A 14,166-nucleotide genomic window follows, 5' to 3' on the forward strand; every position below is an offset into this window, starting at 1 on the left:
CCCACGGCACCCCAGAGTGCAGCAGGCAGTCCCGGTCACCGATCACGGGCGGCCACACGGCTGGGAGGTGATGGGGCGCGGCTGTTAATGTGTAACTGGCACCGCCACCTTTCACCAGCTCGGGAGGAGCGGGGCCGGGGCGCAGCGGGGCCGGGGCGGCAGCCAGGCTGGGTCCCGGGCGCTGCCGTCTGCGCGGCCGGCGTGTGGGGACTCGGTGCGGCCCTGAGCCGGGCGGCCGCGGCCACACCTCACCCGGCACGGCCGGCTCTGCCGGCTTCCCAGCTTTCCCCGAGACTTGTTTTTTTGGCCGGAAGTTTCCTGGAGCCAAATGGCTCCTACCTGCCTGCTCTGCTGGGTCTGTAGCCTCCTCTGCGTCTTGTCAGTGGTGATGGGACACCCCTGCAGCCTTGACCACCAGGTAGGGGGGCCGTGGGGGCTGCGGCGCGGGCGGCAGCTGGGGGTGGGCAGGGCCCCCGCTCCTGGTCCTGCCAGCACAGCTGGGGTGCCCACGGGGCAGCAGGGCCTGGCAGGCAGCTCCTGCTCTGCACAGCTCAAGAGAAGACGGGAGCCAGCGGAGTTAATTGAGAGATGTGCTGTGCCAGTGGCTGCCAGCCACAGGGGTGGTTTGCCCATGCCCAAAGCCTGTCTGTCCTGCTCCCAGCCTTGGGCTGAACATGTCATGTTGTCCAGCCTGTTCACCAGAGCATGGCCTGGCAAAGCATTGTCTGAGTCATGGCATTTCTGACTGTGGGGGGGTCTCTTGGCTGCAGGTGTAACACAGCTGCCCATAAGGGGTGCATGGCAAGCAGCCATGAGTCACATCCCTGAAGAGGTCCCAACCCCTCACTCCTTTCCCCAGTGCATGGTGATGCAGTGACTGGAGCCAGAGTGATTGGCAAGCCTGGGGCCAGGATCCCTGAGCACCCGGCAAGGAGCAGGAAACACAGCTAAGCCACTGGGACAAGCACTGCAGCCAGCAGCTTGGCTGCATCAGGCAGGAGCTGAGAGAATGAAGGAAAATGGCTGTCATGGGCCACTGACCTTTCCACTAAGCTCTCAGTTATTCCACCCAAAGGTTTGCACTGTTTTCCAAAGCCTCCCTCAGCCCAGCTGTGTTTGAGCTGGAAACAGGACCCATGTGGTGCCCCTGTGGCTTGGCCCAATTATAACCCAGTCCTCAACACCCCAGGTTTTTAAGGGCATATTTGTTCCTCTACCAAGCAGGAACAGCAGGGTCTGATAGGAGATATAGGTAGACAGGAGGATGAAAGGAGAGGTGAAAGAAATGGAAAGCCCAGCTAGCTGGAATGTAGCCAGACAGAAACCCAGGACTATGGACCACAGTGAACTTAAAGCACAACATCTCTGCTTGCAAGGTCCAAACACAGCACTTAACAGGAGCTTGTGCCTGCCCAACGAAACTTGCTCTCTGGCAGCTTCAGTTTGGACATTTGACCTCCTCCTACTAAAAGCCCAGGCAAGAGTAAGCCATTCTGGGGGCTGCTCCCCAAAACTATTTGAGTTGAGGCACCCTGTTTTACTGGTAAAAAAATAAATCCATCCATGTGGGTTGACTGATCGTTCCATCCTGCTCTGCTGTTTTTTTGGGACAGTGAATGGTCCTTGACCTTTTTGTTTCCTAATACTGACACAGCCAGCTAGCATTAAACCACAGCTACTCACTGTGTACCCTCAGGAACGTGGGGTAGAGGGAAGCATTGGTGCACTGTCCTGCACAGGCCCCAGGGAGCTATTCCTGGCCTGGTGACTGGTACAGGTGCCTATAGCTCTGCTGCCTGGTCAGCTTCCTGCCTGGCCTTGCAACAGGCAAGGCTCGCCTGCTTCCCTGCTCCAGCTGGGAGGATGCCCCTGTGTCACACAAAAGCTCCCAGGGGGCTGGAGGTGAGGATCCAGGGGAGGAAAAGGAAGGCCCTCTGCAAACTGACCCTGTATGACAACTGCCCTGTACGGAAGGACGGGGGGATGACAACCTGCTGCCTTTGCACTCATGCATTTGGGTTTTTCCTCCAGCCTTGCATGCTCCTCCTGTGCTGTTTCAGTCAGCTGCTCTCAGTCGTGGGCTGGCCTGCTCATCTTTATTTATCTAGGCCCACTCCAGTCTGGTAGCTCATGTGTTTTTTAAATGTGTGTGTGTCTTTGCTTTTTTTAAACTCTGCTGGGTAATTAAGACATTTGAACCTTTGAGGAGTCTCTCTCTAGAGACACTCCCCACCATGGATAGCCCACCTCAGACCATAGCTCTTTTCCCAGGGATGGGCCAACTGCAGTGGGAAGAGCCTTCAGCATGCTCCAGGTTCCCTTCCAAGAAACATCACCAGTTTGGACCTCTCCTTCAACTCCTTGGTCATGCCCCATCACAGGACTCTCTTGAAGCATTTCCCTTCCCTGCACTCTCTCAACCTCTCCAGCAATGCCAAGCTCACGCTGAGCCCAACAGTCTTCTCCAACCTCGGGGCCCTGCGTCTGCTGGACCTGAGCAGCTGCAGCATCACCTACATCCACATGGACACTTTCAAGGGCCTGGGAAACTTGCACACACTGCTTCTAAGAAACAACAGCTTGCAAGAGCTTGATGTCACTTTCCTTTTGCCACTGAAAGCTCTTTTCCACCTGGACCTGCAGCACAATGCGCTGGTCTCTGTGGACACTGGGAGCCTGCAGCTGATGGAGACAGTCCCACAGGTCCATCTGGAAGGGAACCCCTGGGTCTGCGACTGCAGCGTGCACCCTCTGCAGCAGTGGCTGCGGCGCAGACGAGGTGAGTGGAGGGGACGGGTGGCAGGGAGCGTGTTGGCCAGGCAGAACCCTGAACCTGGGAGTCTTGCTTGATCCATTTGACCCCTGGGCAAGGTCTGAGCTCTCTGCCCTACCCTGTTGAGGGACAGCAAACCAAAAGGTGATGTGTCTGTTCCTTGCTTGCAGTTATGCAGGATACCAAGGATTTCTAAGAATGTCAGCAGGATAATTTGGCTACTTTTCTGGGAAATGGGTTGCGTGTACACTTTGGCCTCTAAATTCATCTTTGTGTGTCTTTTTGGAGTGACCAGATTTTCATTGTTGAGGACTTGGCAGCTCTCTCTCTGGAGCCAGGTCAGGCTCCAACCATCTGAGCTCAGCTCCAAGTAAGAGCAGTGGGGTTTCTGTGGGTATCCATGAATTTGTCTGTATCCAGTTTAAAGGAGCTGCTAATCAGAGTCACACACATTTCCTTGGTCAGGGGATTTTCCCTTTGGTTGTTTCCTACAATATGCTGAGGGTCAGCAAGTCTATAAGGCAGAGCCAGGAGCACCTTGCAATGCAACCCATCAACCCAGGAGCAAGCAGGGATCTTCTCTAAACTGGAGAGGCGATGGGCGCAGACCCCCATCCCACCTTAGCCCATTTGTTTCCCAGCTGTGCAGGTGACCTGCGTGTTGCCCCCAGGGCTGAGGGGCCAGGAGATTGCAGCTCTGGATTCTCAGGACCTGGGCTGCCAGATTAAGCAGCGGTTTGCTCGTGAGCTCAGCACACCACAGCCGATCACAGTGACTGAGAACAACAGTAAGTTGTGCAGATTCAGAGGTGTCCATAAAGTGTCCTCTGTCATACTGGATGGGGCTGCAGGTGGAGACCCCCTGCTCTGCCCCACAGCCCGAGAGGCTGAGGCTGCTGGGCCATGCTGGTGCAGTGGCTTGGTGGGAGGGTGGCCAATACCTGGTAGTGTTTTCTGGCTTTGTGACAGGAAAGTTAACAGGTGCCACAAAGCCACATGGAGCACAGACTCCACAGTGATGGGCAGCAGTACCAGCCAGCTGTCAGGCAGTTTTTCCCCCAGTGTTCACACTCCCGTGGTAACTGGTCTTGGTGAAGGGCATCTGTATTGCTCCTAATGAAAGTGGTCTAGTGCTGGCTGCACACTGCAGGCAGGCACGGGGCTGGAGGATGTGGAGCACTGGGTGTGCCACAGGCTGACCATGTACCTTTTCCTGTGTCACAGCCACTGCACTGCCAGCTGGGAAGGGGGGAAGGAGCTGGCCATACCTGGTGGGATTCCTAGTGACAGCGATTGGCATCTCCATCCTGATTGCACTGGCTGCCAAGTGCAAGCTTGTCCACAAGAACTTCGCCAGCTACCGCCACCGGCCGCTGCCTGAAATCAGCTCCATCGGAGGCAGACACATGGAGGATAGCAGCAGCTGGGACAGGGGCTCCTGTGGGAGCCATTCCATAACTGATGCTGCCGACCTGCAAGCTGAGGATGATGATGGCTTCATTGAAGACAACTACATCCAGCCCAGTGAGCAGCTGCCAACAAAAGAGGAGCGGGAGTTGCATCGCTCCATCTGAGCTTACAAGCTTACAACTCAGCCACCACTGCTGCGGCCTCTTGCTGTCTCCCTAACTCCACCCTTTTCCTACCTGCCCTTGGCTTTGGGCCCACATGTCTGGGGCAGGAGGAAGGGAGCAGAGAGGAGAGGAGAGAGGGATGGGCTAAGAATGGTGATGGAGGCTGAAGGCAGCCAGTCCCAGAGTGTCCCAGCATGACACCAGTAGGCAGCACTGTCACAGGGACACCATACCAGGTGCTGCTTTCCCAGCCTTGCTCAGATCCTGAGAATGAAGGACTGTCGTGCCCGGGAAGCCAGGTGAAGTGGGAAGAGGAGGCTGCCTTGTGCTGCCATGGGGTCTTGGGCACTGGTCGTACTGCCCCATGGTGCCAGACCCAGCCCTGCTCTGTTCCTCAATGTGTTGTCACACTGAGAGGTGATTAAAGCATCTGCAATGGTTTGTTGGGACTCTCCCAGTGGCAGTGTCTGGAGGAGACCCTCAGCCCCACAGCTGTGGTGCAGATTTTTTTGCATGTGCTTTCAAGAACCAGAAATACATTCCTCTAACTGTGGTGATGACAGACCACTTCTGTGGCACAATGAGTGCTCCTGTCCAAACAATTATTTCACCTGCTGTGGTGCGGGCAGCCCTGGTGCACCATCACAGGGTTTCTATGCGTGTCTCTCCAGCCACGGCCCTTCTTTCTTTTCTTTCTTCCCGCTCCAGGAAGACAAGCTAAAAGACACCTTTCCCTTGTCAGCTCTGCAGAGCTGAGCAAACTCATCAGTGCTGCCAGTTGCAGTGCCAGGCCCATGTGCTGGGGCAAGGTGACCCTCTCCCCCAGCACCCATTAGAGAATTCCATGTGTCTCTTCAACTGTGGAGTTGCACAAATGTGATAATTTTTACATTCCTGTCATCTTTGTGGTATGATGAAGAGCATATGAGATAGCTAACTGCAAGTTATTTCTGCTGGAGTTGGTCATGCCTTCATGGGTTACTCTGGAGTTAAAAGCAGGGAGCAGCAGTGGCATTCACCTTTAGTAAGTGATTCATAAGGCTGGTAAGTTGGGAAGATTTCCTAGGGCACAGCCCAGTCATTACCATCCCTGATAGCTCAGGAATCTCTTCAGTATGAGATATCAACACAGGACAGCATTTCTCAAAGCTCTGCCACACAGCTAAGTCCCCCACCTCCTTCAAATCTTTATTTCACTGCTAACTGCCTATTTCTCCACTCATTAAAACATTTAGTGTATAAAAAAAGTAAATAATACACCTCAGAGAATGCAAACCAAAGGGGAAAAATGAGTCAGGCATTGGATGGATGAGACAGGGTAGACAGCAAATGTGCCACTTGAAGCTTTGAGCAGGAGGAAGACCTGCTGGCTTCTTTCAGTGGTCAGCCAGTTTTCACTCTTAAATGCCATATTTCTAAAGTGAACTTCAGTTACTGTTTTATCATTTGCCTTCTGGGCTCATCAGCTACCAATGAAAATACACTATATACTGTATTTTTGGAAATTTCTAATATCTTTTCGGTAAGATTTAAATCTAGGGGCTGGGAAAAAGCATTTCAGTTATCTTTCTGGGCTTTTCAACATGCTTTTCAATCACATGAATTCATACTAGATGCAGTCTTTTCTTTTTAGTCTCAGTGATGTCTTAAAAGAAGTTAAAAATACAAGTGCCCAGGCTTATTTGTCCAGGATCTTACTCATCAGTCCCTCAGCACTTAGTGGTTGGATGGCTTGTCTACTTTGACCCTGCTCATAAGTCCACCCATTTATTTTTTAGCCAAGCAGACATGGCAGGTTTTCTTGTGTGTGTGCATTTTCTGTCCCCTCTCAGGCAACTGCAGGGCAAGTGGGCAGGAACCTGGCAATTCATGTTTGGGGAGAAATACATCTGGCATGCAGAGCTGGGAATAAAAGGGGTCAGAGCATGAAAAGGAGGATCCTTCTCCAGGGGTCCACCCAGGAAGCTGCCATGAGGGCCTGGCTGAGGCTGGCTGGGAGCAGGAGCAGGTATGCAGGCAGACTGGTTCCAGGTACGAGGCTCAGCCCTGCCACAGGGTGAAACAGCTTCTCTGTAAACAAACTAGCCAGCGCTGACACATTCAGGAGCCTTTGTGTGCTCCATGTGAGCATCTTTCAGGGCCATAGCGAGGTCTCAGGTTCACAGAGCAGCAGTAAGGGGATCTGGATACGTCTGGATTCTTAAGCAGAGAGAGATTAACATGCATCTGGAGGTGGGAATTGTGTATCAGGAGAGAAGCACATGCATTTTTGGAGCTGTGGTGGCATTGCCACACTAGCTGGTGATCCAAAACCACAACCACACGACGGACTCTGGTCTGTTGTGATTACTGCCCTGGGCTGAGGCCAGCCCTGAAAAGCCCTGACACCTCTGCAGAGAGGCCTGCATTCAAGTATCAGCCTTCAACACAATCAACTTCTCTAACACTTTATTATGTGTGTCCACACACAACACAAGAACCAATAAACAAACCAGCACCTGTGCTGCAGAGGGGAGTCAGGGATTGGGCAGCACAGGCTGTCCCTCTGGGCAGCTGGACACCCAGCCACCATCTTCAGGCACAGCCTGTTCTTAGCCATTATCTCCTTGGTTTGCTGTCGTGGCCCACAGTCAATCAGCCTTTTCTGGCACAATTCACAGGCACTTGAGGCACGTTTTTTTCAAGGGGCTGTGGAGGGAACAGGATTCACACTGACATGCAGGCAGCACAGAGCTGCGAGCTGGGCACAGTCACGCCTCTTCACAGAAATGCCCAGATGTGCAAAACAGCTGGTGTGCCTGTCAGCACATGCGGGCTGGTGGAGCTGGCAGTCACTACTGGACCATTGGTGCTGGCAGAGGGGATGCAGCCTGGCATAACTGCACATGCACTGACACAGACCTGCAGAGCAGCAGCAGTGGTGATGGTGGTGCAAGACCATTGAGCTCTGGCCTGTCCCCTCCTGTGTAGGCACAGGGGTCCCTGGTGGACCTGGGGCCAAACAGCCCAGAGGGGAAGAACGGCTCAGCTTTGAAGAGATTTAGCACAGGATGATCTGAGCTCACCACCACCTTCTGAGCTCCTGGGCAGATTAAGAGAGGAGATACAGAGAGAAGAGTAAATAGCAGTTTAATAAAATCTACAGATGATGTGAAAGTGGCAGATGAAAACGTAGAAATAACAGAGATACAGAGAGAGAAGCTCAAATGAGGCACCCGTGCAGTGGGAAAAACAATCCAAGGTTTCAGGCAAAGGAAAGTCAGCAAGAGCAGGGCAAGAGCAGGTGGATACAGATATGGTCTCATGCGATCTCACTGCATTGGGAATGGTTGGTCTGGAGCTGTGAAGGGGTGAAGGCCTCACTGACCAGCTGATGGTGAGCTCTGACACTACCTCCAGGTGTGACATGGACAGTGATTTGTGCTGTTGGCAAGGGAATCAGCTATCATCCTCTTCCAAATGATTTTGCTACCAGGCACCAAAAAACAATAGCTCAGTCTTGTTCCATTGCAGAGGACACTTGGCAAATAATGAGCTAAACCAACATCTGGGGCAGAGCAATTCAGGTGAAGGAAAGATGGGAGCAGACAAGATAAAGAATCACAGCATAGTCTGAGCTGGAAGAGGCCCAGAAGGATCACAGAGTCCAGCTCTTAAGAGAATGGCCCACATGGGGTTCAAACCCGTGACCTTGGTGTTTTTAGCACCATGCTCTGACCAACTGGCTAAGAGGAAGAGAAGGTAATGCAGGAGCATCTTCAGCAGGAAGTTGGGATCTATGTCTATGGAAAGGGCAGTGAAAAGGTTAGTGAGTCTATGAGGGAAATGAGAATTTTGTCAAGTAAATTAGACTTAAGTCACATTAAAAGTTCCTGGGGTGAATTGTTAGTCTGCCTTTGGTAGAGACACCTTGGTGATAAAACAAGACACCTTGTAGAGATAAAACACCAAAAAAGCTCCAGGTAAGGCCCAAGTGACAGTAGAGGAACCTTTTTTGCCCTACAGCAGCTGCAGCACTTGGGAGACAGAAACAGCATGGAAACAAGCAGAGACTGGGATGAGCTGCAGGCTCCTGGCAGCAGAGGTGCCTCTGCCTGGGAAACTCCTGTAGGAGGGCACAGCGCTCTCCCCTCGCACAGCTTTTGCAGAAGGCAGCCCCAGCCCCAGGATTTGGGCATCTCATCACCATCCCCTGGCAACTGCACCTTGCTGTTTGTGGCTCATGTAGCTGGAGCATCCTGGCATGATAAGAGAGCCCCAACACTCAGTTCAGCACAGATTACCCATCAGGGCCTTGGCACCAACACTGCTTCATCACCCCTTTGATAAACCACAGGTGATGGTGGGCTGCAGAAATGTAACACTGGAACAGATCCTGGCATTGCAAACAGCATTTCATGTGAGGTCCAGCCATGCTGTGGCTCTGGCACACACAATCCTATGCAAATCCCACACTCACTCCCACAGACACCGGTGATTTCTTGGGAGCAGCCCCTGCAGCCATACCTCCTACCAGGCTCCCTTGTGCCTGCTGACACACAAAATATCTCCTGCCATTCACCAGCTGCTAGAGGCTCTACTTCATTCAGCAGCTGGAGGCTCTGCACAGAGCACAGGTTGGTTTTATACCACCCGCAATTACAGCCTCTCCTGCCAGGAAAGCGTATGACACAGTTCAAGGAACTGCAGGAACCAAAGAAGTACTGGAGTTCTCAGGGGTACAGGACAGGCTCACCTTCACTCTGTAACATGGGTCACAGCCAGGCAGGCAGCAGCTGACACAGGAGGCTTTGTGGAGATAAAATGCCAGCCAGGTCAGAGCCCGTCCAAGTGCCCTGAGTCTGTGCTGTGCCACCAGCCTGGGGCAAAGCAAATGCCAGTCATCTCCAACAGAAACATAAGGCACACTGCAGCTCTCGCCCTTCCTTGGGGAAAGGCCATCACTGACGGGTTGTATCCGCTAAGGCTCACACAGAGGTGTCCTGGGTCAGATCAGGTTGGCCATGCTGGAGGTGGGGGGAAGCCGCCTGTTTCCAGCGAGGCGGCCGGAGATGGTGAAGACGCGGATCTCGCCGGTCTCCAGGCTCCGAGGAGCCGCCCGGCGGCAGGAGGTGCACAGCAGGTATAGCAGCAGGCAGAGGAGGATGGCGCTGCCAGCAGTCAGGAGGATGACCCCGCTGGTGAACATGCTGGCCAGTGGCCGTGCGGGGCTGAGCTGCATGGTGCTGGTGGAGAGGATGGTGAGCACCACCCCGCAGACCAGCAGCACCAGGGCGCTCAGCAGCAGCACCAGGCAGTCCGAGAAGCCTCCGCTCTTCAGGAGCTCGATCTGATCCCGGCTGCGGATGCAGTTCATGTCCTGGATTGCAGAGCTCAGCAGCTGCTTCAGCAGCACGAGCAGGGCCAGGAGGCAGAGTGTGGTGCCCACGGCAAGCCGCCACTCTCCAGATCGGCTGCTAGTGCTGTACAGCAGGATGATGCCCCCAATCCCGCAGGCCAGGATCAGCACCACGGCCATCCCATAGCATAGGATGGACTTTTTGGGGTCCTGGAACCACCAGAGCTCCACATGCTCTTCCAAGATATTCCTCTGGATGTGGTCCGCATCTGCAGGGGTGCGGGGGCTGCTCAGCTCTGCCAGCTCTGGCATGGTGGGCAGCTGGGTGAAGAGGGCACAGAGGTGGCACAGATGAATTTGCACCCTTACAGCAAATGGAGGGTCAATGTAGCAGCAGTGGTGAAGGCAGCTGCATTTCTCCAGCAGTGATGTCTCGGTCTCATTCTTTGGATCCTGATGGAATTTCCTTTTGCAGTGGTGCCACCTGGAGAGTTATGGTCCACACGCTGGGGTTGAGCCCAACCCTGAGGCAGGGCTGTGAAACATTATGGAGCATTCCCAGAGCAGCACCACGGGGGAACTGCCAGGGCTGTCTCCTTCCTTTCCCGTGTCTTTCATCTGAAAAAGTCAAGAAGAGAAGATATCATTAAACAGAGACCCTGCTCCCCTGTACCAAATAATCCTATGCCAAACCCTGGGCCTTGGTTGCTCAGGCTGGCCTGCAGACCTTACTGTGCTTCCCTCACAGAAGCCCTGTGTGCTGGAGAACAGATCAGCCGCACTTCTCCATGTGCTGCGGGGGAACCCCGGCCTGCCCCAAGGGTGAGTCTCCTGCCTCCCCAACGCCGTGTGCCCTGCTGAGAGGCTGCTGGCACATTGCTGCCCGAAGGATTCTGCCTGCAGCTGGTGCTGGCAGCAGGGCAGGGACGGAGCAGAGGCAGGTCCCTCCTGGGATAAAGCCCCATTCACAGCTCCGGCTTCACATGCTCCCTCATCAGCATCAGCCTCTTGTCACCAACTGGCTCTGCTGCCCAGAACGGGAGGTGGGGGTCAGGACAGGGTTTAACCCTTCCACTCCAGTGGCTGGAAGAGTAAGAGCTGCCATAGTTGCGTGTTCTCAGCCCTATCCCCATCCCTGCACTTGCCAGTGGTTTCCCCTCAGAAGTTCCCTACAGAAATATGGTAGCTACATCTCCAGTGATCTCAGCATGTCCCTGGAAAGAGCCCTTAGCTGTGGCCTGGCACCCTGAGATTTTGCTCTCTCGCTGCTGGTCTGTGAAGCATTTTGCCACTGGAGGGGAGCAGAGGAAGGGCAGCATTGGCTCCAAGGTGCTGTGCTTAGCTGGGCTTCCCTGGGCACAGCACTTTGTCTCAGCCCACCACTCGTGGTTCCCAGGCTTGTGTCCCCACTATCCTGCCCCCTTTACTACTTCTTTGGGTTACAGTTTTAGAAGAGTGGAAACCACTTGCATTTCTCTCACATGATGTTCCTCCCTGGCATGTGAGTGCTCCAGCTGGTCCCACAGCACTACAGGGATCCTCTAGAACAGCTACTACCCAAACCATGGAGAGGTGCTGGAGAGGACAGCACAGGAGCATGTCAGGAATGGCTGAGCCTGGGAGACATGGGACAAACCCTGGAGACCCAGGGGAGACAGCCTCTCTGGTCACCTCCTAGACAGGATAATGCACCCTTGGCCACCACAGGCACACACATGAACTGCTCTGAGTCCTGCAGGAGCCCATGGCAGGGACAGGAACTGACTCAGGTCCCTTGTGTCAGAGCTGTGTCACTTCTCCTGGGTGGGAGGACAGCCACCCTGCCTGCTAGAAATGGCTCTCAGGAGCCCATCAGCCCATGTCAAACACACTCTGTTTGTACCCTGCTCTGCTCGGCACTGGGGCTCAGGGCTCATTACACACAGGCAGGGAGAATTTATGACCTCCACACGTGGCAGCTCTGCACGCACCAGGGATCTTTCCTGCCATCACTCTCCCTGTCTCTGTTCTCCACAGACCGCATCCCTCATGGCAATGCCTTTGCTGCCGGCAAACACCTCAAACCCCCTCTATCGGGGCCCAGCCAACACGGGCCGGGGGGAGAGGGAGGACAATTGTGCGGGGAGTGCCCGAACCAGACACCGCCTGACAGTGTCAGGCCAAGCTCCTCCTGAGTCACTCCCCGGCTGTGATGGAGCATGAGGTCACTTTGGACGTGGCTCCGGGCCCGCGGCCAGCGGCAGCACGTGTCCGGGAAGTCGGTGGGCACGGCGGGTTCGCAGGCCCGGGAGCCGCACGGGGCTGGTCCTGCACAGCGGCTGCTGCCTGGGGAGCCGGGCAGCGATGGCCGCGGCACAGAAATCCGGGCTCCAGGGCGGACACCCTTGCTGGGAGGCCCGTGGGAGACCTACAGCTCCTGGCTGGAGCCAGAGCAATCAGAAAGCACCAGTTAGAGAGAGAAAGAGCTGTGGCTGAGCGTGTTGGTTTGTGCACTTTGATTCTGCGTGAGACAGCAGATACCTTGCGCTGTCGGCGTGTGCCCAGGACACAAGTCCCCAGGAAGGTGAGGATGCCATGGGGCACTATTAAAGTGGAGAGAAGCAAGGAGACATGAGTCCGGAGTTGTTTCCTTAGCCTATGCAAATCAGCTTGCTCTCTCCTGCCTTTCCTTCTCCAAGCACAGAGGTCCCTTATCTCCTCCTTACCAGTGAATGGGTGACTCTAGTAGATAGCAAGTTTGTAGATTAGACTGAGATTTCAGATTAAGAGAACATAAAGCTTGGAGAAGTGCAAAGTCTGTGTCCTTCTGCTGCCTGACCCAAGTTACACAAGTCAAACAGTAAACAAGGAAACCACAACAGCATGAACCACAATGAGGGAAAATGTGATCAAAAATCATGCTACAGCATTGCATTCTCATGTTTCTTTTAAAAATTTAACCATTTTAGTTTTTTATTTGCTCAGAAGAAGGACAAGGGAGCAAAATAAAACCCTAGGAGCATCTGGTCAAAAACCAAAATTAGGTGTCACCTCTACAAGTATGTATTTCCCAGTGTTATATTAACCTCTATTAAACAAATTATTTGGAGAGTTTCCCAGTGTTACATTAACCTCTATTAAACAAATTATTTGGAGAGGCAAAGGCTTCCACTGAAGTGTGCTTTCATGTTTCCTTATGTCTGTTTGAAAATGTTCTGGGAATATAATCTTTTGCTCTAAAACAATCCACACTTGCTTCTCTAGACCCTGAGGTCTTGTGCTGCTATTAACAGTATTTTTACTCCTAGAATCACAGAATAATTAAGGTGGGATGCAATCTTGTGAAGTCACCTGCTTAAAGCAGAGTTCACCTAAAAGTCAGACTGAGCAGGTCAGGGCCCCATTCATTTACGTGCCAGTGATGGAGGATCTACAGCCCCTCAGGCATCATTCCAGAATTAAATCACCCTCACCATGAAAACATTCCTCCTTAAATCTAGCTACAGTTTCTCATTCCTCAGGCTGGCTGCTCCCACCCTCTTCAGAAAACTCTCTTTATATGCTAAACCAAAGCAGCCCTATCCTGGGCTGTCACCCACCACTCCTTAAAGAAGGGATGAACCTAGATCTCACAGCAGCTTTGCTGATCTGCTTTCTTGGCACTGTGCAGCACATCACTTTGCCCAGATCAGACCCAGAGAAAGGAAGGAATATAGATGCCTGCTCTGCCATGAGGGAGGACAGCCATCCAAAGCTGTTGTCCCTTCTTTTGGTGTTCTTTGGGCTACCTGGTCTCACTGCTCTGGGACTTCATAACAAGCCAGTTGTCCCAACAGATTGGTGTATTTGATAGTGTGGATCACAGGTCATTAATCTCTACATTTACTCACTACTGGAGCCAGCACCTTCTGTGTTCCCATCTCTGTATGCAAGAGAAAACGGAGGAGAGGACTAGCCCAGCCACACAATGCTTTAAGTCCAAAGAGCACATTTCAGGAAAAAAGTGACATGCTGTCCTTCCCCACTGCTGGCTGGCAGCTGTGGAGGAAGAACAGGAAAGCACTAGGAATGCAGGAAAACAAAAATATTCATGTTTTCCTTTTCCATTGTGTTGGTTGTTTTTTTCTTTCCCTACTCTGACAACATGTAACTGGAAACTGAGGGTCATCATCAATGTGCTCCTGGCCACTCCTGGCTGCAGGTGTGGGAGATGCACACTGGCTGAATGCCTTGTAATGATACATACATGTATTTATTTACTTATAAGTTTTTTGTGCCTGACAGACTGATATCTGGCAGACAGGCCATGGACTGTACATTAATTAACAATTCAATTTCAGAGCCACATACAATTCAGCTCTTGAAATATTCCTCACTTCCCTCCTCTCCTCAAACCCAGGGTACCCCTTGGAACAATGCTTACCCACAGGGTTTAGGAGGGGAAGTCTGGGGATGAGACAAGCTCCTGCAGTACTTCCTTGTACTTCCAGCCTTGGAAGGGT

The 14,166-nt window shown here is 53.1% G+C and overlaps 2 protein-coding genes across 5 annotated transcripts; one reads left to right on the plus strand and one right to left on the minus strand.

Moving 5' to 3' along the window:
- On the plus strand, positions 1-5,842 carry C9H1orf210 (chromosome 9 C1orf210 homolog). Of its 2 annotated transcripts, none has more exons than XM_053950904.1 (4): positions 1-418; positions 2,272-2,779; positions 3,415-3,561; positions 3,998-5,842. In XM_053950904.1, exons 1-4 carry the CDS (start codon positions 329-331, stop codon positions 4,345-4,347), a joined length of 1,095 nt encoding a protein of 364 aa, XP_053806879.1. In that variant the 5' UTR covers positions 1-328; the 3' UTR covers positions 4,348-5,842. The 2 variants fall into 2 exon arrangements, with proteins under 2 accessions (XP_053806879.1, XP_053806878.1); XM_053950903.1 differs by having other exon boundaries at positions 2-418; positions 2,260-2,779.
- A 939-nt stretch (positions 5,843-6,781) lies between these two features.
- TMEM125 (transmembrane protein 125) lies at positions 6,782-14,166 on the minus strand. Of its 3 annotated transcripts, none has more exons than XM_053950907.1 (2): positions 14,088-14,166; positions 6,782-10,303 (listed from the first exon to the last, which is right to left on the minus strand). In XM_053950907.1, the coding sequence occupies exon 2, from the start codon at positions 9,995-9,997 to the stop codon at positions 9,335-9,337; it is 663 nt and encodes a 220-aa protein (XP_053806882.1). In that variant the 5' UTR covers positions 9,998-10,303; positions 14,088-14,166; the 3' UTR covers positions 6,782-9,334. The 3 variants fall into 3 exon arrangements, with proteins under 3 accessions (XP_053806882.1, XP_053806881.1, XP_053806880.1); XM_053950906.1 differs by lacking the exon at positions 14,088-14,166 and adding an exon at positions 10,418-10,825; XM_053950905.1 differs by lacking the exon at positions 14,088-14,166 and adding an exon at positions 10,413-10,825.

This window comes from Vidua chalybeata, chromosome 9, assembly GCF_026979565.1.
Source record: "Vidua chalybeata isolate OUT-0048 chromosome 9, bVidCha1 merged haplotype, whole genome shotgun sequence".
Taxonomy (NCBI): Eukaryota; Metazoa; Chordata; class Aves; order Passeriformes; family Viduidae; genus Vidua; species Vidua chalybeata.